The sequence below is a fragment of the Octopus bimaculoides genome, chromosome 2, assembly GCF_046866305.1.
Source record: "Octopus bimaculoides isolate indiv1 chromosome 2, ASM4686630v1, whole genome shotgun sequence".
Classification (NCBI taxonomy): Eukaryota; Metazoa; Mollusca; class Cephalopoda; order Octopoda; family Octopodidae; genus Octopus; species Octopus bimaculoides.
Genome location: NC_142929.1, coordinates 97,235,484 through 97,259,307, shown reverse-complemented (window position 1 = coordinate 97,259,307; position 23,824 = coordinate 97,235,484). Strand labels below are relative to the sequence as shown.

General features: G+C 36.0%; 1 protein-coding gene across 1 annotated transcript; it reads right to left on the bottom strand.

The window, feature by feature from the left end:
* Positions 1-999: 999 nt before the first annotated feature.
* On the bottom strand, positions 1,000-23,762 carry LOC106873212 (uncharacterized). The gene is made up of 4 exons (XM_089347228.1): positions 23,281-23,762; positions 17,907-20,072; positions 17,536-17,564; positions 1,000-4,554 (listed from the first exon to the last, which is right to left on the bottom strand). The coding sequence occupies exons 2-4, from the start codon at positions 19,588-19,590 to the stop codon at positions 3,169-3,171; spliced, it is 3,099 nt and encodes a 1,032-aa protein (XP_089203354.1). The 5' UTR covers positions 19,591-20,072; positions 23,281-23,762; the 3' UTR covers positions 1,000-3,168.
* Positions 23,763-23,824: the final 62 nt, after the last annotated feature.

The following is a 23,824-nucleotide window of genomic DNA, read 5'->3' as shown; positions in this document are numbered from 1 at the left end:
ATCAGGACAATGCGCGACCCCACACTGCAAAGATCACATTACAGATCGAAGAGCTTGGTTGGGAAAAAATTCCTCATCCACCTTATTCTCCCAACCTTGCTCCTTCAGACTACCGTTTGTTTCATAGTTTACAGAATCATTTGGGGGACATAACTTTCGCAAGCCAGGAGGAGGTCGAAACTGACATTTTAGAGTTCTTCGCTTTGAAACCAAAAGAGTTTTACATCGATGGGATTAAAAAGCTTGTAAATAGATGGTAGGAAGCCATAGATAATCAGGGAAATTACATTGACGATTAAATTTCAATTAAATAGAACATTTGATCACTTGTTTTCTTTATTCAAATTTCGGACAGAACTTATGGGATGACCTGTTACATACACAATTTTAATGTTTTGTCACGGATCTTCTTGCACACATCATGTCACCAGTTAGTACAGCTCTTTTCCACTTTCTCTGTGAGATGCAACAACTTCAGCTCTCTGTTCCCCACTTGCCCATATCTTCCTCAGTTCCATTCATTTTGAGCTCATAACATTTCTTTACATATCCGTCTTCCTTCATTTGCATCACAATCTCATACCAATGCAGGCTTGGTATGTATGTGTGCATGCAAATGTGCTAGAGTGCTGATATTCCCCATTGTCACAACTTGAGTGAACTTGTGGTAGTGTTGACATTATGACAAAAAAAAAACCATCTTTTACTTGAAAACAAGTAAGGGTTGGCAACAGGAAATGCATCTAGTTGTATAACACTGCCTCAAAATAACCTCCTTGTGTACCTCAAGCTAGTATGAAAAAGCAGATGTTAAACAATGTATCTATGTTTGTATGTTGGTGTACACATTTTAAAAAATTACATGCACAGTTGTAATGCACACCATTAGGTTGTTGGCTTCTCTTGTGTCACATTCTAAGTGAAAATATCATTCAACTGTATCCCAGGTTTAAATTGCTATAAGGCTTCATATTGTAAAAATAGAACACAAAGAAGGCATTCCAAGTGTGAGATATCAACTGCCTCAACTTCAAAATACATGTTTATTTCTGCAGAAATGGAGTAATGATGACAATGAAGTTACCAAATCAATATAACTACAAAATTTAACCAAGTTAATGGTTATATCAACATATACAAGTTGTTTGCATTCAGCTTAATTTCTGCATTGCGGGAGATTTTGCAACAAAATTTACAAAAACAAATTTCAAAAATGTTAGGAAGCAGCTGTGTTTTATGATTTTCTCTGAAGAAATATGAGTATTATTTCACCATAATATCATGTTCTTATTGCTATCAATTAAACTGTTGCACATCACTGTCAAAGGAATTTTCTCTCTCCAAAATCTAGCTTTATTATGCTTCATTCCTGCCATAGAAATCATATGTCTTATAGTGCCTCCTTGCAACAGTGACAAGGTTTTTCTCACAGGAACAAATGAATGATGCCAGCATCATTCATACTAGTAACCTGCTTAGGGGAGAAATAACTGAATGAAAACAGAGAGGACTGATTAGTGTTGTGGCAAACTTTGCAAGAGCAGCCAGTTTATAATGTCAAGTAGTTGCCGATAGAAAAGAAACCCTGCCTTAAATACAATGAAGATAAATGAATGAAAACATATACAACAGATATGGCTGGTTAAATCTGTTGTGATGTATGCCAAGTGACAAAGGACTGTTAAGTGATTTAACTCATCCTACCCCTGGCTACAAAATGTGAAATCACATTTTCACATTTTTATGACATATACTGGTGGTCTGACGTCACTTCAATGTCATTATATTTAAGTCAATAATGAATATTATGTAAATGAGTAATTAATTCTTTCTATAAAAGTCTACATTCTTATAAAAGCCTATAGTCTTCAGTTGTATAAAAGTTAAAGTTAAAACTGTTCTATATTTAAGAGAAGAGGAATTATGTACATTATTTACATTTCACGGATATTTGTTCTCATCTTGTTTGTTGTTAATACAACGTTTTGGCTGATATACCCTCCAGCCTTCATCAGGAGTCTTAGGAAATTTCGAACCTGGGTTCTCATTCCTAAGGTATTTTTCAATGTTATTATTATTATTATTATTATTCAAGTCACAGTCTGGAATCAAACTCGGAATCTTGGGGTTAGTAGCCCGCGCTCTTAATCACAATGCCATATGCCCAGCCAAAATGTTGTGTTAATAACAAACAAGATGAGGACAAATATCTGTCAAATGTAAATAATGTTAAAGTTAAAAACCTAAAAAGATCACAGAAGTTTGAAAACAGCAGGATCACAGTTTTGATTTGGTTGAATTACGGTGTTCTATGGATAATGTATGCTCTCTAGATATATTTATTTTAATATTCCAATGCCTAAATTATATGCCTAGAGCAAGAATCATTTTATCATGGTAAAACTTACATGATCTCTATACAGTCAACACATTATTTTAGAACAGACTAAATATATACTTTTATATACAGTTAACAAATTTGATTTACGACATTTTTTATAGTTTTCACAAGTGCTCAACAACATGATGGGCTTAGCTACTTATTCCTCATTAATTTGTCCCACCCATACTAGTATGGACGGTGGACATTAAACGATGATGATGACTATGATGAACTGTAAAGCTACTTCAGCATTGAGGCAATAGAGTAGGGACTCTTAACTGGGGGCATGAAAATCAAAGTATAGAACTTGATCTTTGTATCATTTGCAATACATGAATATGACAAAATCTTTGATTTTCTTTTATGTAAAGTAACTTATGACATTTTTTGAAGTCAGACTGACACATAATGAGTTTGGTGATGACAATGATGATTTTGAGAGGCTGGTGAAAGATGTAAGGAGATATTAGACAGCTATCATATAACAATTTGATAATTATGATCAATTTCTGGTATTCGACAGAGTACATTCATTCCCATGTGAGTGAACCAGTTGCTGTATTACTGCTGCAATTAGTCTTTTGTAAGATTGTCCAACTTGAGAAATCGCTGCTACATAATTTTTTGTCAACTCTGTGAATACATTTATGATGAACTAATGTTTTCCAGCACTGAATGTTTTTCTCTAGATTCCACAATGACATGATCTTTCACAAAGTTTGTATCAAGTTAAATGAGTATTACAAGAACATATTTCACCACAGATATCACAATGATATAAGTCCCTAACTTATATGAATGAGCTGGTGGACAGTTAGATTACTTTTGTGTGAGAATGTTTTACCACAAATATCACAGTGATATGGTTTCTCACCAGTGTGAATACGTTTATGAGCTGATAATCCACCTTTCCGTGCAAATGATTTACCACAGATATCACAGGGGTATGGTTTCTCACCTGTATGTGTACGTACATGAGATGTTAATGCAGAACTCTGTTTGAATGTTTGACCACAAGCATCACAATGATATGGTTTCTCATCTTTAGGACTATGCTTAGCATCAACTTTTATATTAGTGTGAATAGGTTTATGACAAGTTAAGCTATACTCGTCTGAGAATGTTTTACCACAGGTATCACAGTGAAATGGATTCTCACCTGGGTGAACACTTTTATAATGGCTTAATATTCCAGTTTCAGGGAATGTTTCACCACAGATTTCACAATGATGTGGTTTCTCATCAGTGTGACTCTGTTTATGGTAAGTGACATGTGCACTCCTAGTAAATGTTTTGCCACAGATATCACAAGAATATGGTTTCTCACCTGTGTGAGTACGCTTGTGCTGGATCAGCATGGCATTCCGAGAAAATGCTGTTCCACAGATATCACAATGGAATGGTTTTTCACCAGTATGAATACGTTTATGTAGAGATCGTGCTCCAGTGTGAGTAAAGGCTCTTCCACAGATATCACAATGGTATGGTTTCTCACCTGTATGAATACGTTTATGAGAACTAAAAGTGCTTCTGTGTGAGAATGATTTGCCACAGGTGTCACAAAGATAAGGTTTCTCAGCAGAATGGCTGCTTTTGTGATGAGTCAAATGAACATTGTGTGTAAATGATTTACCACAAATATCACAGTGGAATGGTTTTTCACCAGTATGAATACGTATATGACCAGTTAGTGTTCCCCTTTCAGAAAATGTTTTACCACAAATATCACAATGGTATGGCTTCTCACCAGTGTGAATACGTTTATGATTAATTAATTTACCCTTTTGAGAGAATGTTTTACCACAGGTATCACAGTGAAATGGTTTTTCACCTGTGTGAATACGCATATGGTATATTAATTTACATTTATGTGAGAATGCTTTGCTACAGATATCACATTGGTATGGTTTCTCACCTGCATGAACACGAATATGACGAGTTAGTGTTTCACTTTCAGAGAATGCTTTACCACAAATATCACAGTGGTATGGTTTCTCATCAGGATGAATACGTTTATGATTAGTTAATGTACTCTTGTGTGTAAATGTTCTACCACAGGTGTCACAGCAGAATGGTTTTTCACCTGTGTGCATGCGTATATGTGAAATAAATTCACACCTGTATGAGAATCTTTTACCACAGCTATCACAAAGGTATGGTTTCTCACCTGATTGCTTACACTTGTGAGAAATGAAAACATGATTCCCAGAGAATGTCTTTCCACAAATGTCACAAGTGTAGGATTTTTTCAATATATCTACCTGTGGTTGACTATTATTAGATTGTATTTCATCACAAATCTGACTTTTAGACAATTTTTCTTCCATTATATCATGAGTGTTTTACCACATGAAACACATTTATAATTCTTCCAGGTACTCTTCATATTTTGCAATACTGAGGTCCCTGTCTATGAGACAAGATCTCATTGAACTAAATATGTTAAACTACTGTTCACAAGGTTATGAATTTTAAATCTGGTCCAAACTGTAGTCTATTAACCTGATACATAATAGAAAAGCCATCTCCAGATACGTTCAAATATAATGAAAAACTCTCACAGTTCATTTGCAAATGAAGTCAATTCTTATAATGGATTATGTTCTTATCAATAAAAATCAGCAACCATAAATGGTGCTATTGGCTCCAGTTCTCAAGATATAACCTTTTATACAAGACATTACACATCAATAAAACATCTTTTAAATTTTTCAAAAATAACCATTTCACAAAGACATTAAGCTATACACTGAACTACATACACTAACTTTCTTTTAATGTGTCACATTTTTCTTGATGTTATTTTCCAGTCTGTAATATTCTTCATTAACTTCTTGTTGATAAATCTTGAGTGACAAATTGTTGTCTCAAATACCCTGAAATGAAGAGACAGGGTAATATATGTTAAATATTAATAGAAAGGCTATGAAGGAGAAGAGACTTAACATACAGCATTTCAGATAAGAGCAGCATAAAGTACACAGAGAATATCAGGAAAAAACAAAAAAATACACAAATCAAGGAAGAAATTCTCAGAACAGAACTTAGTAATAGTTGCTAGAAAGTCTTCGAAATAGGTTTTTATATCAAGGGGTCGTATCTCAACTTGATTGTACTGACATGAACTTGAAAAAGTTATACATGCTGTGAGATTTGACTATTAATTTTTGTTTTTGAATGCAGTCACTCTCTTTCCCAGTTTTTACAAACATTTCAGCTACTGGTTATTAAGTTTGTTAACTCGAGATATAACCTGCATGTTATCTAATGACTTTTGTTTCATGTTCACCAATAACTTATGATCAAGAAGCACTCTCAAGCAGCTTTGGAGATTGAAAAAGTTATAGAGTCTATAAAATTTAACTCTGTGATTCCCTATACGAAAATTTAATTTAAGAAAGTTACTTTTAAGTATTTCTTGCATTCTGCCACTGCCTGCTTTTCCATGATAGCATGGGTCAGATGGAATTTGTTTAAGGAAATTCTTTATAGCTAGATGCCCATCCAGCCACAAATCCTTACTTGCTTCAAGCAGCATAATATTTTTTCATGGTCTGACATTTTTTTTTACAGGAGATTGGAAATGTATGACACTGTTTCTATGATGGTAAGACAATGTCAAGACAAAAACATGCTCACACAAATACAAACATGCATATTTTATATATATAGGCTCAGGCATGGCTGTGTGGTAAGAAACCTGCTTCTCAACCACATGGCACCCTGGGCAAGTGTCTTCTACTACAGCTTCGGGCTGACCAAAGCCTTATGAGTGGATTTGGTAGACGGAAACTGAAATAAGTCTGTTGTATATATGTACATGTATGTATTTATGTGTGTGTGTCTTTGTCTCTGTGGTTGTCCTGTGTTTACGTCCCCATAACTTAGCGGTTCAGCAAAAGAGACTATTAGAATAAGTACTAGGCTTACAAAGAATAAGTCCTGGGGTCAATTTCTTTGACTTAAAATCTTCTAAGGCAGTGCTGCAGTCAAATGACTGAAAAAAGTAAAAGAATATATGTATATATCCTTTCTACTATAGGCACAGGGTCTCAAATTTTGGCAGGATGGGGACTAATTGATTACATCAATCCCAGTGCTTGATTGATATTTATTTCATTGACTCTGAAAGGATGAAAGGCAAAGTTGATCTCAACAGAATTTGAACTCAGAATGTAAAGCCAGAAGAAATGCTATAAAGCATTTTATCAGACATGCTAAAGATTCTGCCAGCTCCCCACCCCACACACACACAGTGTGAGCTTCTTTCAGTTTCTGTCTTCCAAATCCATTCACATGACTTTGTTTGGCCACTTGCCCAAACTGCCATACAGTGAAACTATGACTGGGAAGCAAACATTTTAACAATACAGCTTTGCCTATGTCTTTGAGGGCTTGGGAAACCATAGACCAGGGCTGGCTAACCGGAAGCCCGCCAGTCGCAGACTTTTATCTTGCAGTCTGCTTGATACTTTCTTGAAAAGGGTTTATTTAAACATTAAAAAAAATTTTATCAAAAATTAAAGATTGTAATGAAAAGTAAAAAAGAAAGATACTACTGTTTTTGCAACGATAATATTTCATGTTGAATCAACAATCATTCAATCATTATTGTAATAATAGCATGAGAAAGCAAAATGCTTTCAATTCTGTTAGAATACAAGTGGCCCTCAAAAGACTTTCTGTGATCAAAGTGGTCTGCAATGTAATTTGAACTGGTCAGGTCTGCCACAGACACTGCCTCAGGGATTGGCAATATCTCTTAACCCAATTAAAATAAGTAAAAACCTCCTTTGGTCATAACTGGCCATGGAATTGCACCAAGAAAGTTACCCACTGAGGCACGAGTCTGGACGAGGTTATTTATGGAAGACCAGCAGTCGCCCATGCATACTAACCTCCCCTTCTCATGTCTCTCGATATGTATATATATATATTTACTCTTTTACTTGTTTCAGTCATTTGACTGTGGCCATGCTGGAGCACCACCTTTAGTCGAGCAAATCGACCCCAGGACTTATTCTTTGTAAGCCTAGTACTTATTCTATCGTCTCTTTTGCCGAACCGCTAAGTTACGGGGACGTAAACACACCAGAATCGGTTGTCAAGCGATGTTGGGGGGACAAACACAGACACGCAAACATATACACACACATACATATATACACATATATACGACGGACTTCTTTCAGTTTCCGTCTACCAAATCCACTCACAAGGCTTTGGTCGGCCCGAGGCTATAGTAGAAGACACTTGCCCAAGGTGCCACGTAGTGGGACTGAACCCGGAACCATGTGGTTGGTAAGCAAGCTACTTACCACACAGCCACTCCTACGCCTATAATATATATATATATATATATATATATATCTAATGAAATATAATTTTTACTTATGTACAGCAAATAAATTTTTTTGGTCATTTTGGTACATATTTGCTGTTTTCTTTCAAATTTCTGATTTGGTCACATCATATATCTTTACCAACTTCAAAAATGAGACAGAAAACTACCAAAAGGTTACAAGAAAGACAGGTTGGTGTGTCATCTACAAATACTCTACAACCTTTAGCCACCCAGATGTTGGCTTTTCTCTCTGCCTTTTCTAACAATGTTACAAAGGTCACTGCTCCTCTGAGTTGGCTTGGACCACTTCCATTCAGGCACTACTGACTCATTCGTCTCCCCTCTTCTTATCACCCATGCTGTGTCCAACCCATTATTATGCCTGGCACTTACCTCTATATCCAGTCCTCCTTTATCTATGCTTCTCTATCAGGTGTTGACTTAAAACAGTTTAAGTGAAACGTTAACAGCATTAATCTCGCCGGTCTTTGAGGACTTGGGAAGACCATAGACACTGCCTCGAGTACGGGGTGGGGGATATCACTTAACCACAGTAAAGTAAGACCCCTTCGGTCATGATTGACCATAGGATTGCACCTAGAAAATTACATCTCCGAGGCACAAGTCTGGGCAAGGTTGTTTATGGAAGACTAGCAGACGCCCATGCATAACCGTCTCCCCTTTTCGCGTCACCGATGTTATACAAGGGAAAGGCAAATGCCGATACATTTCTACGGCTGAGTGAACTGGAACATGAAATATAGTGTCTAGCTCAAGAACACAACACACAGACAGGTCCAGGAATCGAACTCACTACCTCATGATTGTGAGCCCGACGCTCTAACCACTGGGGAAAAAATAAGAGCCTATATTTTTCAGAAAATAATTGTAAGAACTAGAGGACCCTGACGATGTCGTTGGGCAAGATAAGTGATTTTGAACTTTTGTTAACATGTCACCATACAACTGTTTTTTCTTTTCTTTTTTAATAACTTTTTCCCCTTCTTTATGCATAGTTGTTATAAGACGGCCGGAAAGCTGAGACCGAAAGGACAAGAAGCGAAAGTCTTTATGGGAGAAAACAAAGCTGTTAAGTGAGATTTGTCACCAGGTAGTACCATTACAAAGAAAATTATGCATTTTTTCGAAGCAAATAATTAATATACTAAGATATTTAATCGTCGACCTAATTCTTTTTATGTTATATACTGGGCGAGTAACAATTTGGGCAGAAAACGAAATGTTGTAGAGGCACGTTTAAAGACTTATGTACAAATATACTAGTAATGTACCGAACATTCAAATACTGACCACATATGTAGAGAAGAATTCATTTTTTTTTTCTTTGCATTCGTCAACATTCGTTAATATGAGATTTAAAATTTGTTCCAAACATATAAAGACACGGGAAGCGGTGCTAAACAAAATAAAGAACCGATGTCAAGTTCACTTGAGGTTTTCAACACCAAATTCTTTTTTTCTCTCATACAAGATTCTATTGAAAATTTCCAATTAAGGGGAAGAACTCTATAAAGACTATTTGCAACTAATATTATCTGACCCTTTTCTTCTGTTTGGAATATCAGAACGTTTATATTAACTCCCCGCCTTCTGCTCAAAAAAATATTCATAAGGATTATAATTCATTAAATTTTTCGACACGAATGGTTGCAACCCCACACCGACACTCAGAAAACCTTATATCATTATTCTTTCTTTCCTAATTAACTCATTCAATACTAAGGTCAACTGTAGTCCACCCAGGCGTTCCACTTATGACCTCGACTAATCCTTTTTATAAGCATTATTTTCGTAATCAACCTGTGGTCCAAACATGACAGTATTGTCTTCCTTATGTAATACATTACCTGTTTTTTTTTAAAGACATTAGATAATGTAGTTTAGAGTATGACACCTTGGTCTTCTTAATCAAATTTGACCTAGGCTGAACAAAAATAACAATAACAGACTCACCCCAGCCAATGAGAAATATTTTGTGCAATCACATGAATTGCTAGAAAATGTACTCCCCTTATAACTTCATAGAGACAGTTATATATGAGACTGGAATTAGCCACCTTGGCATGTCATTTCAAATCATCCATTCCAACAAAACCAACAAATCTCACATGGTTCAAACAATTACATAGCAAGACCATTTCATATGACACATAAGATAAATCATTCAACATATCAAACACGACCAGCTGAGAAACATTTAAAAACCATGGCTTTCAGGAAACTAAATGAGAATATTGTCGATTCCATGAGCTCCGAATTTTCTTGTCTAATTATTTGTAATAGGTCCTTCTTCCTTTTCATCAAAAGACTCTACAAATGTTGTTGTACCCTTTTTTTATTCACAATTTCTACTAATTTTGTAGAAAAATACTTTGTCCCTTACTAATTCAGTTATCTCTCCTAAACACTTTAATATCAAGCAAAATAAATATTACATGTCCAAGAATTCCTTTGTTGTCTGTAGAGGCAGTAGTTTCTTGAATATTTTTTACACACCTTTCTCATTTTAGCTATTATACTTTTGCTACAACCACCCCCAGGACTTATTAAACTACCTAGATAAGGAAACCCACCATGTTATTTAGTAAAACATCTATTCAGTCCAACTTCCATGCTTAGGTACTCCTACAGTTTAAAACTCCTTCGCATCTGAAATTCTAGTTCTTTGCCAATCTGCCACAAATCCCACAAGGCGGTGAGCTGGCAGAAATGTTAGCGCGCCAGGTGAAATGCTTAACAGTATTTCGTCTGTTTTTACATTCAGGGTTCAAATTCCACAGAGGTTGACTTTGCCTTTCATCCATTCAGGGTTGATAAATTAATTACCAGTTGCGTACTGGGGTCGATTTAATTGACTGGCCTCCTCCCCCAAAATTTCAGGCCTTGTGCCTAGAGTAGAAAAGAACCTGCCACAAATCTTATAATTTACTTATTGCTCTGAGTACAAAGTATTTAGTCTCTTTCAATTCTCTTCCTACTTATGAAGTAAGGCCATTGTTCAGATGGCATTGGGGTTTTCAATCCATGCTACCATCAAAACCAAAAAACGTCTTTGTACATTGCATAGATTGCAAGCTCTTCTTTCTCCCAAATTGAGATTAGTGTTTTGGTATCTGGCAAGCTTTGTAAAATCCAACATATTATTTCTCAACTAAAATGGCTCTCATGATAAATTATGTAAACAATCATTTCTAACAACTTGAGCCCCTCTGTCTCTGTCAACCTCTCTCTCACTTGACTTGTAACCACCAATAAGATAGCCAAATCTACTTGGAACTGTTTTACATCATGCTTCCATGTCCCTTGCTTTCTTTGAAAAGTTCGCTGAAAGCAATATAATTGCACTTGACATTAGCAATGCATTTTACTGTATCTAATCTGAAAACCTCCAACATAAGTTGCCTTCCCATGAGATCATACTATGCACTGATAGAGCAGGCTCTTTGATCTCTAGTCTATAAAAACTAGTGTGTTGCAGCATTTAATTAAAGTCAGTAGTGTGTACGGCTTGTGAAGTTATTGATGTTGTAGCTATATCTCTCTGTGTTATATTTTTGTTAGGACTGAGTGGAACCTGCTGTTTTTTTGTTTTTTCATTAGTTTGATGGAAGAAAAGGCTGTGCTCTTGGTCTCTACAAAGCCTCAATAACAAAGAGATCAATGTGGTTAACATTCTTCTTGAACAGTTGCAAGAAGATATGTGCAGAAGAATTCCAGAGGGACAACACCCAGGGAAAAAAAGATTAGATGTAGTGGTTAGTGTATGGTTGGTGTGTGAGTGGACACAATATGGGAGAAGAGAGAGACAAAGGAGTCAGGTGTATGTGAATGGTGGTGGCATGCGACAAACCATCTCCAAGGAGTAGACGCTACTGAAGTATCAGTAGAAAAGGCAGAGAAAGGAGACAACATATCTGTGGGCCAGAGATCAGAGTGTGTTGATGAATGACTTCAAGTCAATTAGTCAAATAATTTTTCTTCAGATTCAAAATGTTTGAGCTTGTAGTCAAAGATGTGGGAGCAGTTCTTCAATGTAGATTTCGTCTGAGCTTTGTAGAGGGTTAGTAGTTGATAAGAGCTAAAGTATTTTCTGATTTTAAAGGGAAAAGTTGGTATTTGTGATGTAGTTGAGGATGTGTATTTGCCAAGAGATATCTTCTGTGATGATGAAGCCTAGCATTTGTAGCAATATAAAGGTTCTAAATGTGTGTTGTTCATACTTGAGTAGGGTGGAATGCAATAATGTTTTCTTGGTATTTGTAGGGATTGTGTATGCGTGCTGTTGATGGAATTAATATTGGCATGATCCCACTGGAGGAGTCTCTGTTGATGGAGTTAGTGCATGTTTGTTATGAGACATTTAAATTGCATGTGGACAATGCCTGGGTACAGAAATTTAAGGAACATTGAAAGACAGTGTTTTCCATGTAGTAGCAGGGATTAAAGGAGTTGAAGCTTGCTGCAACAGTAAACCATACCCATCACATGTTGAGACAGTCTTTCATTTTGTATTATACTCTTAATATTTTTGCCTTGTGTATGTGTGTGTGTAAGATGTTTATGTTGTTGAATGTGATGCTTGGTTGTTGTTAAGGAGGACAGTAGATTTGGTTCTTGTCTGTTAGTATGGAACTAGGTTTCTTGGTGATTTATGTAAGATTGGTGTAGTTGTGCATCAGAATCTGAAGGGTGGTGGAAGGATATGAGTGTGATGTCATCTGTATATGAATGTGTAAATATTTTGTGGTAGTGTTGGAATATCATGTAGTAGGTGTTGGTAAGAATAGAGATCATTGTGGGATTCTATTTGGGAAATTTTAAGTTCTGGAAATGTTGTTCTTGGACACTGTGTAGGTTTGGTGACCTAACAGAGTGGCTTACCAGTCAATATTTTGTGTTATATTAATAAATTGTTGAATATAAGCCAATAGTGGGGGAATAAAATCGAAAGCTTTGCTGATGTCAATGATAATTAGAATGGTACTTCTGGGAGGTCTTTGGACTTTGTTGAAGCCATATATTCTGTGTTAACTGTGTAAAGTGGTATGGTATTTTAGTGTAGTGGTTTTTGATAGGTTTTAGAAATTTGACAGCATTGGTACAAGTAGTTGTAGATATTGGTGAGTGCAGTGATTTTCTCAGGCCCTCACTGTTTTATGTATATGATTGTGATTTTGTATTGCCCTGAGGCTTTAGAGTTCTTAGATTTCCATATTGCATTTTGTGTATCTGATGGAAGGAAAGTGTCAAAAACATGGTTTAGATGGAAGATGATATCTTTTGTTTTGCATTCCTGTCTTGTGTGAATTTACATGGCTGATTTTCAAGAAATGTCTTATAAAAGAGTTGCTTGTTGTCATATAGGTATATTATATAGATTTGTTATTGTGACATGTAGGTGTGGTGTGACTTGCTGTTGCTAATCACTGTTCAGTGCTTTACTGTTTGTTTTGTGGTTTACATTGGATACAAATATTTACAAGTTTGTAAAACTATTCCTGCTTTCTTCATTGATGTGTGTTGTAATAATGGCTAGGTAGAAAGTCATGTTTTGTAAAGAGTTGTTCTAGTTGGTTTGGTGAGGCATGTGTGTTAAAATGAAAAGGGATTTTGGTATCATGTATTGCTTGAAGACCAGGAGGTTGAGTACACTGAAGTTTCCTCTAATGATGATGCTTATGTTGTAATTGGAGTGTAATTTGGTTGGAGGGTAGGTAAAATCAGTAGTCACATACATACATATATTTTTTATCTTTTACTTGTTTCAGCCAAGCTGGAGCACCACTTTGACAGGTTTTTAGTCAAATGAATCAAGTTCAGCACTTCCTTTAAAGCCTGGTTTCTTTTGTTGAACTGTTAAGACCAACACTGATTGTCAAGTGACGGTGGGTGACAAACATATACCACAATGACACACACATATATGAAGAGTTTCTTGCAGTTTTCTTCTACCAAATCTAAAGCTATAGTTGAAGACACTTGCCCGAGGTGTCACACAATGAGACTGAACCCAGAACCATGTGCATGAATTGTATTACTAGTTTTATTTTAAAAGTCTGCACTTCTAATGTAGTGTTATCTGTTAATTTACAAATATCACTTGTGATAGCTAAACACTGGGTGAAAGATCTTACATATGAGCAATTCTATTGTGATCCAAATGTAATGTGGGGCATGTAATATTTTGTACTGAGTACTTAGTAGATTTTCTAAAACATGTCTTTATAGGGGTTTTGTGCCCTGTTTTCTGTCATTCCCTGGTGTCATTTACATGTTGGGAAGAATACTGTCTGACATCATTTGACCATCATTCAAGTTGTGGTCATCTCATTCTCTTTTCTAACATATATTCTGGATTATATAGTCATCTGCATAAGGAACAGCAAGAATCAGAATGATGACATTCACATTCATTCTTAATATATTCCAGATTTCAATGTAAATATGCTAATTGCTGTTGTATTTTGTCATTAGAGAACAGCTTCTCCTTTCAGGCAAATTATAATAAGTATTTAACAATTTTTAAGATGGTAAGGTAAAAGTTGGAAAGACAGGGCTGCAATTTCCTGCAGATAGTGCAATGATATAGAAGTTTCCTCATTCTTGTTAGCATGTGTAGTGTTATATTTAATTTCTTTTGTAACTTTACTTTGATAAAGATAATGGTCTGGGAGAAACTAAATTTAGGAGATAGTTTGTACATAAAAATATCATTGTTGAACATTTTTTTTTTATTATTTGGAGTTGTATTGCTGATCACTAAGTCTTTGGTTTCGCTTGGGCTACACGCAAGAAAGTCAGTTAATTGTCTCAGGCTTGGCTTTTATTACAGTAAGACTGAACAATGTAAAAAAATTGAATATGAAGACATTCCAAGTGTAAGATGTCTCTCAACCAACTGATTCCTCAAAATACACATAACATTTATTTCTGTAGAAATGAAGTCACAATGACAATGTGACTTCCAAATCCTCCTCATCATCATCATTTAATGTTTACTTTCCCATAGATGTATACCCAAGGATACAGCTGTCTGTCTATCTATCTATGTGTGAAGGCATGTGGCTTAGTGGGGTCATGATTGTAAGTTTGTGAGTTCAATTCCTGGCAGCATGTTGTGTCCTTCAGCACAACACTTTTTTTCATGTTGTTCCAATTCACTCAGTTGGCAAAAAGTGAGTTGTACCTGAAATTCAAAGGGCCAGCCTAACCACATTCTGTGTCATACTAAAATTCCTGAAAACTATGTTAAAGATACATGCATCTGAGGAATGCTCAGCTACTTGCATATTAATTTCACAAGGAGGCTGTTCTGTTGAGTGGATCAACTGGAACACTTGCTGTAACAGATAGAGTGCCAGTTATCTCTCTCTCTCTCTATATATATATAATTATAAGATTCAAGGATCTAAGTGTAGGAAGTTTGTAAGCTTTGAGCTGTTGTGGTTAGTACCAAAAACAACGTTCAGGAACAATAACAATTTATTGGCATTGAAGGTTTTAGGCTTTTCTCATATTGGAATTTGATAAGCTGAATAAACATTTTTTTTATAGCTTATGGTTAGCAACTTGAGTTGCTATGAATGTGAATAAAAATCCATATTGATGGAGTGGAGTAGGTAAAATCCAGGCTAGATGTTTCCTAGTTAGCAGATCCTCAGATATAATAATTACTCAATGATTGGTACATTGTCATTAAGGAATCCCAAGTTAACTTGCTGAAGATGTAATTTGAAATCTCATATACCAGGCTATGCAAAAGTCCTGTTACAGTCAGTTTTGATCTTTTGAGAGGTTAACGTGTGTGACAGAAAAAGTGCCATCAAACATACTTATAGTTCTATTTTTCCAGCATATGTCATTAAAATGTCTTTTTCATTGTGTGCAGGTGCATCAAGATGGAAGCGCAAAGAATCAAGATCTCTGCTCTCCTGTGCGTGGGCCACAACAAGTCTGACATCGCCAAGTGGCTCAGAGTCAGCTGGATGACTGTCCACAGAGTTGCAGAGAGGCTCAAGAATAGGAAACACTACAAAGATGAACCTTGATCAGGAAGACCTCAACTTGTCAACTGTTTGGCTGTGAGAAAGGCCTTCAAAAGTGATCTAAAGCTCAAAATGACTGCTCGTGAAGAACAACATCTTGGAGGCCATGGTGTCCAGGGCTATCAAGGAGGAGGGCAACAAGAGCTTGAGTTGTGTGGAAAGGCCTCTGCTTACCAACCGTATGCAAGAACAATGTTGGGAGTGCTGTCATCACCTTCTCAACGACTTCTTGAAGTGTCATGGCAATTGAATTCTCATTTTTTATGATGAAAAAACCTTCATGGTCAATCCGGTTGTCAAGAAGCAGAACAACTGCACATTCAGCTCCGGTCAGAATGTCTCTGAGGTTTGCTACGTGTCCACGACCAAGCACCTGACCTCCGTGATGAGGCTCAGCATCGTGGCTCCGAAGGGCGAGAAGATGCCACTGGTGTGCTTTGCAGTCAGTTACAGGTTCATGCTCAACTACAGGGACATCTTGGCCACAAAAGTCCTGCCCTGAGTGAGAAAGATCATGAGTAAGGCAGACTGTTTCTTTCAGCAGGATGGTGCTCTGGCCCACATGGCCACAGCTGAACAAGAGTGGTTAGGGTTGAACATGAATTTCTGGTTGAAGGACTTTTGGCTGCCACAGTCACCCAAACTCAACCTTCTCGACTATAGCATGGGAGTCCATGTCGAGGACAAGGTCTGCCACAGCAATGTCGATGAGCTGAAGTCCTCTGTCAACCACATGTGGGCCAACATTAGGAAGGACTTCATCTGCAACATGGCAACATGTGCATGGCCTTAAGGTCTCGTCTGGAGTGCATGCTCACTACTGAGGGTAGCCACATTGATTAATATTTAAATCTAAACACATATCTATATGCTAAAACAATAAAAATGTGTCTAACTGCATCAAAACTATCGTTGTGTCCTTTGTTGAGAGCATTGTAACAAGTGTAACAGGATTTTTGAAAAGCCCAGGATATATATATATATATATATATAAAGGAGACCACTAGGTGGACTGTTAATGTGCTAGAAGATCACATTAACAGTCTACCTAGTGGTCTCCTTTATATATACATATACAATAATCCTTTGAGATCTCAGATATTTTTTCTGAATCTCCTTGATTCTTTTAATGTCTTTGTTCCCTGGTATTAAATTGATATTAATTAATATCCAATTTTTTACCCTACTGTTTTAATTTATATATATATAAACACGCATACAAGCACACATTATTACAGACTTTTTTTAGTTTCTTTCTACCAAATCCACTCAGAAGGCTAAAGTAGCAGACACTTGCCCAAAGTGCTGTGCAGTGTGACTGAACCTGAGATCACATTGTTGGGAAGCAAGCTTCTTAACCACACAGCTATGTCTGTGTCTCTACAATGTAACGAAATTATTCTAGATGACTTGTCAGCAAACAATAGCAGCAAAAGAAGTGATAACTATTTGGAGTTTATATATTTGTGAGAAATACAAATACAAACAACAAACTTCTTTATAATTTACAGTTAAAGGTTATACAAACATGTACAAGTTTATTAAGTGGAGGATTCTGCAGTTCCTTCAGCATTGAGTGAGATAATGAGAGCTAGTTACCATATTACAATGGATAATAAGAATCAATTTATAAGGGTTAACAGAGTATAGTCATACCTCTGGGTGAGTGATTAAGTTTCTCCATACTCATTTGGAAGAGTGTCTTACTAGAAAAGTCGTTGTGTTTTAGTTTTTTCAAATCTGTGAATATGTTTATGATGATTTAATGTTCCTCTGTACAAAGTGCTTTACGACCAGATACCACAATGATATGTTCTTTCACAAATGTGAGTAAAGTTGTGCAAGAAAATATCTCATCATATATATTCTTTTCTACTCTAAGCATTGACCCCAGTACACAACTAGTACTTAATTTATCGACCGCCAAAAGGATGAACAGCAAAATCGACCTAGGTGGAATTTGAACTCAGAATGTAAAGACAGATGAAATACTGCTAAACATTTCACCTTGTGTACTAACATTTCTGCCAGCTTGCTGCCTTCATCTCATCATAGATATTATAAAGATATGGTTTCTAATCTGAGTGAATATGTTGGTGGACAGTTAAATTACTCTTGAGAGAAAATGTTTTACCACAGATATCACAAGGGTACGGTTTTTCACCAGTATGAATACGTTTATGTGCAGTTAATGCACCACTCTGTGTGAATGCTTTATTACAGATATCACATTGATATGGTTTCTCACCAGTATGCGTACGTACATGAGAAGTTAATACAGTACTCTGTTTGAATGCCTGACCACAGACATCACAACGATATGGTTTCTTACTGCTGGTGGTACTTGGATCGTTTGGTTTTATACTAGGGTGAATACATTTATGATAAGTTAACTTATATTTATGAGAGAATGTTTTACCACAGATATCACAGTGGAATGGATTTAGACCTGGGTGAGTACGTTTATGAGCAATTAATGTACTCTTGTGCGAGAAAGCTTTACCGCAGCTATCACAAGGATATGGCTTAAGAACAGAATGACTGTTTTTGTGATGAAGTAAATATACATTGCGTGTAAATGATTTACCACAGATATCACAGTGATATGGTTTCTCACCAGTATGAATACGTATATGACCGGTTAGTGTACCACTTTCAGCAAATGTTTTACCACAAATATCACAATGATATGGTTTCTCTCCTGTGTGAATACGGTTATGATTAGTTAATTTACCCTTTTGTGAGAATGTTTTACCACAGGTATCACAGCGAAATGGTTTCTCACCTGTGTGAATACGTTTATGATAAGTTAATTTACATTTGTGTGAGAATGCTTTGCTACAGATATCACATTGGTATGGTTTCTCACCAGTGTGAATATGTTTATGCAGAGATCGTGCTCCAGTATTAGTAAATGCTCTTCCACAGATATCACAATGGTATGGTTTCTCACCTGTATGAATACGTTTATGAGAAATAAATGTACTCTTGACTGAGAATCCTTTACCACAGGTATCACAGTGGAATGGCTTCTCTCCAGAATGGCTGCTTCTGTGATGAGTTAAATGTACTTTGTGTGTAAAAGATTTACCACAAATATCACAATGGAATGGTTTTTCACCAGTATGAATACGAATATGACCAGTTAGTGTTCCCCTTTCAGCAAACGCTTTACCACAAATATCACAATGGTATGGTTTCAAACCAGTGTGAATACGTTTATGATTAATTAATTTACCCTTTTGAGAGAAAGTTTTACCACAGGTATCACAGTGAAATGGTTTCTCACCAGTGTGAATACGCATATGGTATATTAATTTACATTTGTGTGAGAATGCTTTGCTACAGATTTTACATTGGTAAGGTTTCTCCCCAGTGTGAATATGTAAGTGATGAATTAGTGTTTCATTTTCAGAGAATGCTTTACCACAAATATCACAGTGGTATGGTTTCTCATCAGGATGAATACGTTTATGGTTAGTTAATGTACTCCTATGTGTGAATGTTCTTCCACAAGTATCACAGTGGTATGGTTTTTCACCTGTATGCATGCGTAAGTGCGAAGTGAATTCACACCTGAAAGAGAAACTTTTACCACAGCTTTCACAAAGATATGGTTTCTCACCTGTGTGCTTACACTTATGAGAAGTGAAAATCTGTTTCTCAGAGAACGTTTTTCCACAAATGTCACATGTGTATGATTTCTTCTCTATGCCTACTTGTGGATGATGAGATAAATCATTATTATTGGATTGTATTTCACCATAATCCTGACTTTTAGATGAGTTCTCTTCCATACTGTCATCAATTATAATTTTAAAATTTTGTAGTGTTCATGTGGCTGTCTATGAGACATATCTGTGAAGTAAATGTGCTTAACAAGTTTATATAATCAAAACTTGCTCTTGAGTGTAATCATGATTACAATACCTGATTTAAAAACATTTGTAGATATACTCATTCACAAAGAAACACTGGAAGTTTGTTTTGTAATTAGAAATTAGAAACTATAAATAATGCTACTAGCTTCAGTTCTTGACATGTAACAGGCATGTAAGATGTTATGTATCAATCAGTAAACATTAGCGTTTAAATTTCCCAAATATAATACAACTTTTCAACAAAAACACCATGGAAATATATCTGTAAGCTATATTCAAAATTTCTTTAAAATGTCACATGTATTCTTGATAATGTTAATTTTTCAGTTTGCAATGTTCTTCGTAAATTTGTTGAGGAATCCTGAGTAAGAAATCGTTGTCTTAACATGACCAAACACCTGAAATGAAACAAAAATGTAAGAAGATATAATGGTGTATTAAATATAAACAGAAAGATTATCAAGAAGAGACTTGATGCAAATTTCGAATGTTAAAACAAAATGAAGTACACAAGATGGATCTAGAGGAAATACACAGTGACATGAGTATTCCACGAATGAAGAGAGATGGGGAGAAAGTCATGGAAAAGTGGTTGTTATTTAGTCCTTTGATGACTACAATGAAGCTGACCAATAATGCAAAGCATACCAACCATAACCATCCTGTTTTTTAGGGGTATGTAGGACAGTAAATGTAGTCTTATATTAACTGTATCTTTTTATTTAAGATGGTAAAATGTAATTTAAAGGTGAGTTGTTTTTCCAGCAGATTGAGCCACAAGGTAGAGGTTCACTCATTGTCAACATAAATAATATATTGATAGCAAAAGGTGAAAAGAATAATGGAATATGTTAATACATTATCTTGGGTGGAAAGAGAAATTTCTGCTCATCTGTTGAGGATAACTTCGTTTCTGCCTCCTACTGATAATGGAGGCCCTAAAAAGAGTCTTAGGCATTGCCCTTCCTTCTCTGATTAAACTAATGTATAAAATATATCCATAATGTTAATAAAATTAAAATGAAGTATTACAAATCAACAGAAACAGATTTTATTCTGCTGAATTGACCACACCAAGTAGCAGAAAGAATAGTAATAAGGCTTTTTATTTTAACATTACAAAATGTTGATAATAATTCTTGCTGAGCAAGGCATGTAATTATGTGATCCAAAGAGATGTCCAGTGTTTATGAAAAGATTAGTAAAAAACTAATCAGGTCAAGTTAGCATTCTTTTAGTAAAAGTTTTGTAAAGGAACAGCAGAAGTGTAAAGTAAAAAGGGCTTTAATGCAGACAGTATACCTGTGTTATAAGTATTGACTAATTCTAGTTGTATTAAGTGAAACAAGTCTGACATTAAGTAGACACACCACGTTAATGTTTATGCTTAGGCAGACAAGCATAGTAAATGGAACTTTGGGAAATTGATTTTGACCTTACTAATATTACTTTGTAGTATTCTTTCATTTTCCAGATTAAAAAAAAAAAAAGAAAATTACAATTTTTGGATATTTGTGTAGAACATCAAGAGACCTAGAATCAGCATCATCATCATCATCATCATCATCGTTTAACGTCCGCTTTCCATGCTAGCATGGGTTGGACGATTTGACTAAGGACTGGTGAAACCGGATGGCAACACCAGGCTCCAGTCTGATTTGGCAGAGTTTCTACAGCTGGATGCCCTTCCTAACGCCAACCACTCAGAGAGTGTAGTGGGTGCTTTTACGTGTCACCCGCACGAAAACGGCCACGCTCGAAATGGTGTCTTTTATGTGCCACCCGCACAAGCCAGTCCAGGGGCACTGGCAACGATCTCGCTCGAAAATCCTACAGGAGCCAGTCAGGCGGTACTGGCAACGGCCACGCTCAAAATGGTGCATCTCATGTGCCACCCGCACAAGAACCAGTCCAGGGGCACGGGCAACGATCTTACTTGGCTTGCCGGGTCTTCTCACGCACAGCACATTTCCAAAGGTCTCGGTCCGTAGTCATCGCCTCGGTGAGGCCCAATGTACGAAGGTCTTGCCTCACCACCTCAGCCCAGGTCTTCCTGGGCCTACCTCTTCCACGGGTTCCCTCAACTGTTAGGGTGTGGCACTTTTTCACGCAGCTATCCTCCTCCATTCTCACCACATGTCCATACCAGCGCAATCGTCTCTCTTGCACGCCACAACTGATGCTTCTAATGTTCAGCTTTTCTCTCAAGATACTTACACTCTGACGGGTATTCACATTGACATTACACATCCAACGGAGCATACTGGCTTCATTCCTTGCGAGCTTACGTATGTCCTCAGCAGTTACAGCCCATGTTTCACTGCCATGTAGCATGAATATTTTTTTTTAATTTAGAAAAGAAGAAATGAAATGACAAAAAGAGAATGAAAAACTAATAAGATCAAAGAGTTAAAAATCTAAAAAAAAAAGTGAGGTGGAGTGGATCATTACTTTTTTTTAAATCATGGAACTTATTTGGGTGTATTTTATTTTATTTGAAGTGTGTAAATATATACTGAAGTAAGTACTGCAAGTGTAAATCTCGCAACCCTAATCAGTTCCCGACCAAAAGAAAAGAAAAAGAAAACCGGCTAATTCTGAAGCTGACGATCAAAACATCTACAAACAAATATTGTCCTCAAACAATTACATAATAAAACGAGTTCGAGAGCGTTCAGTACACACACAAAAACGAATAAGTGTCCTTTTATGAAGCACCAAAAACCTAATGAGACAGTAGGCGGACGTAAAGAATGTGGACTGCACTCCCTTTCGTCCTTTTTTTTCTTTCTTTTTACAGAATCTCCCATTTTCGAGTACGGAGTTTCTGATTCTGCAAAAAAAAAAAAAAAACCCCGCATTTAAAAATTTTAATTTCCCCCCAAATTCTTCAATTTTCACTTTTTTCAGAATTTTTTTCTTTTTGCGAAATACGTAGAAAAATACGGAGATTATGATTCTGAAAGAAAGAAAAAACATTTGTAAAGTTTCAATTTTTAAGAAAAAAGTGAAAACTGAAGAATTTGTGGGTGGGGGAAATTAAAATTTTAAAATGCTGTTTTTTTGTTTTTTTTTTTGCAGAATCAGAATTTCCGTACTCGAAAATGGGGGATTCTGTAAAAAGAGGAAGAAAAAAAAAAAAAAAAAGAACGAAAGGGGTGTGCGGTCCATATTCTTTACGTCCGCCTAGATATTATGTAATATTTGGAGTATTTTTGTTTTGAAAATCTAGCGACGTTTATGTTTGTTTGCATTCTACTTTATGTTTCTATATTGTTTTTAGTTCACGGATTGTTTATATATATATATGGCATTATAATTTCTTTAAGATACTGCTGGCTATGATAGTTACATTCAATACATTCAGATAATGACACCCTACATGCACAAAATTTCCATTTTCTTTTCATTCACCAACATTTTAATTAATTTTCGATCTAATAATATATGTTCCAACTTGTCGGAGATGCTCTTTGAAATTAGCTTTATTGTTTAGTGACCAATCTCCATCAAACTGTTTACATAAAACTAACCAGAACAGTTATGTTTTCACTAGAAACTATGGTATCATATTTAAAATAAGAAATTAATAACAGGTTTACTTACTGTCTCACATGTCTTTATTAACTGTTTACTGCAAGTGTAGGGCAAAAACAATAATACGGAAAACAGAAATAGACATAACTAATCCAGCAAATTAGTAGCCTTGTTTTCGTAGATTGTCTTGCGTTCATTCATTCATTCATTCGTTCATTTTTTAAAAAAGAATACGGAATATATCAAAGAATCATTCAACATTTACACAAGTTATTATTATTATTTTTTTTTTGCTGTACGACATAAGTTCTATCGATTTAATTTTATTATCAAGGAAGCATATCTACACAATTGTAGCTCCCTCCAATTAACTTTGTTCCCTCATAACTTTTAGAAAATGGATATCTTAAATGAATTTATGGCACTATCATGCTATTAGCTGTCAGAAGTGAAAGTGCTCACTGCTAGTGAAGTGTCTGCATGCCTGTTGCTGGCCTGTCGATTCTTTGGCTACTGACAGCTAATACCATGACTGGCCGGAGCGAGCTATATGTCTGTCTGTCTGTTTGTCTCTCTCTCTATCTATCTATCTATCTATTACTCGAAAGTTCGC

Bases quoted from the DNA above. Each gene is read 5' to 3' on its own strand.
- LOC106873212 (XM_089347228.1), bottom strand. From the start codon at position 19,590: ATGGAAGAGAACTCATCTAAAAGTCAGGATTATGGTGAAATACAATCC. The intron at 17,565-17,906 runs GTAATTTAACTG...CTTTGTACAGAG, and splicing joins TAAAACATTTTCTCTCAAGA to GAACATTAAATCATCATAAA. The intron at 4,555-17,535 runs AGATTTGAAAAA...AAGTGTAAGCAA, and splicing joins ATCATCATAAACATATTCAC to TCAGGTGAGAAACCATACCT.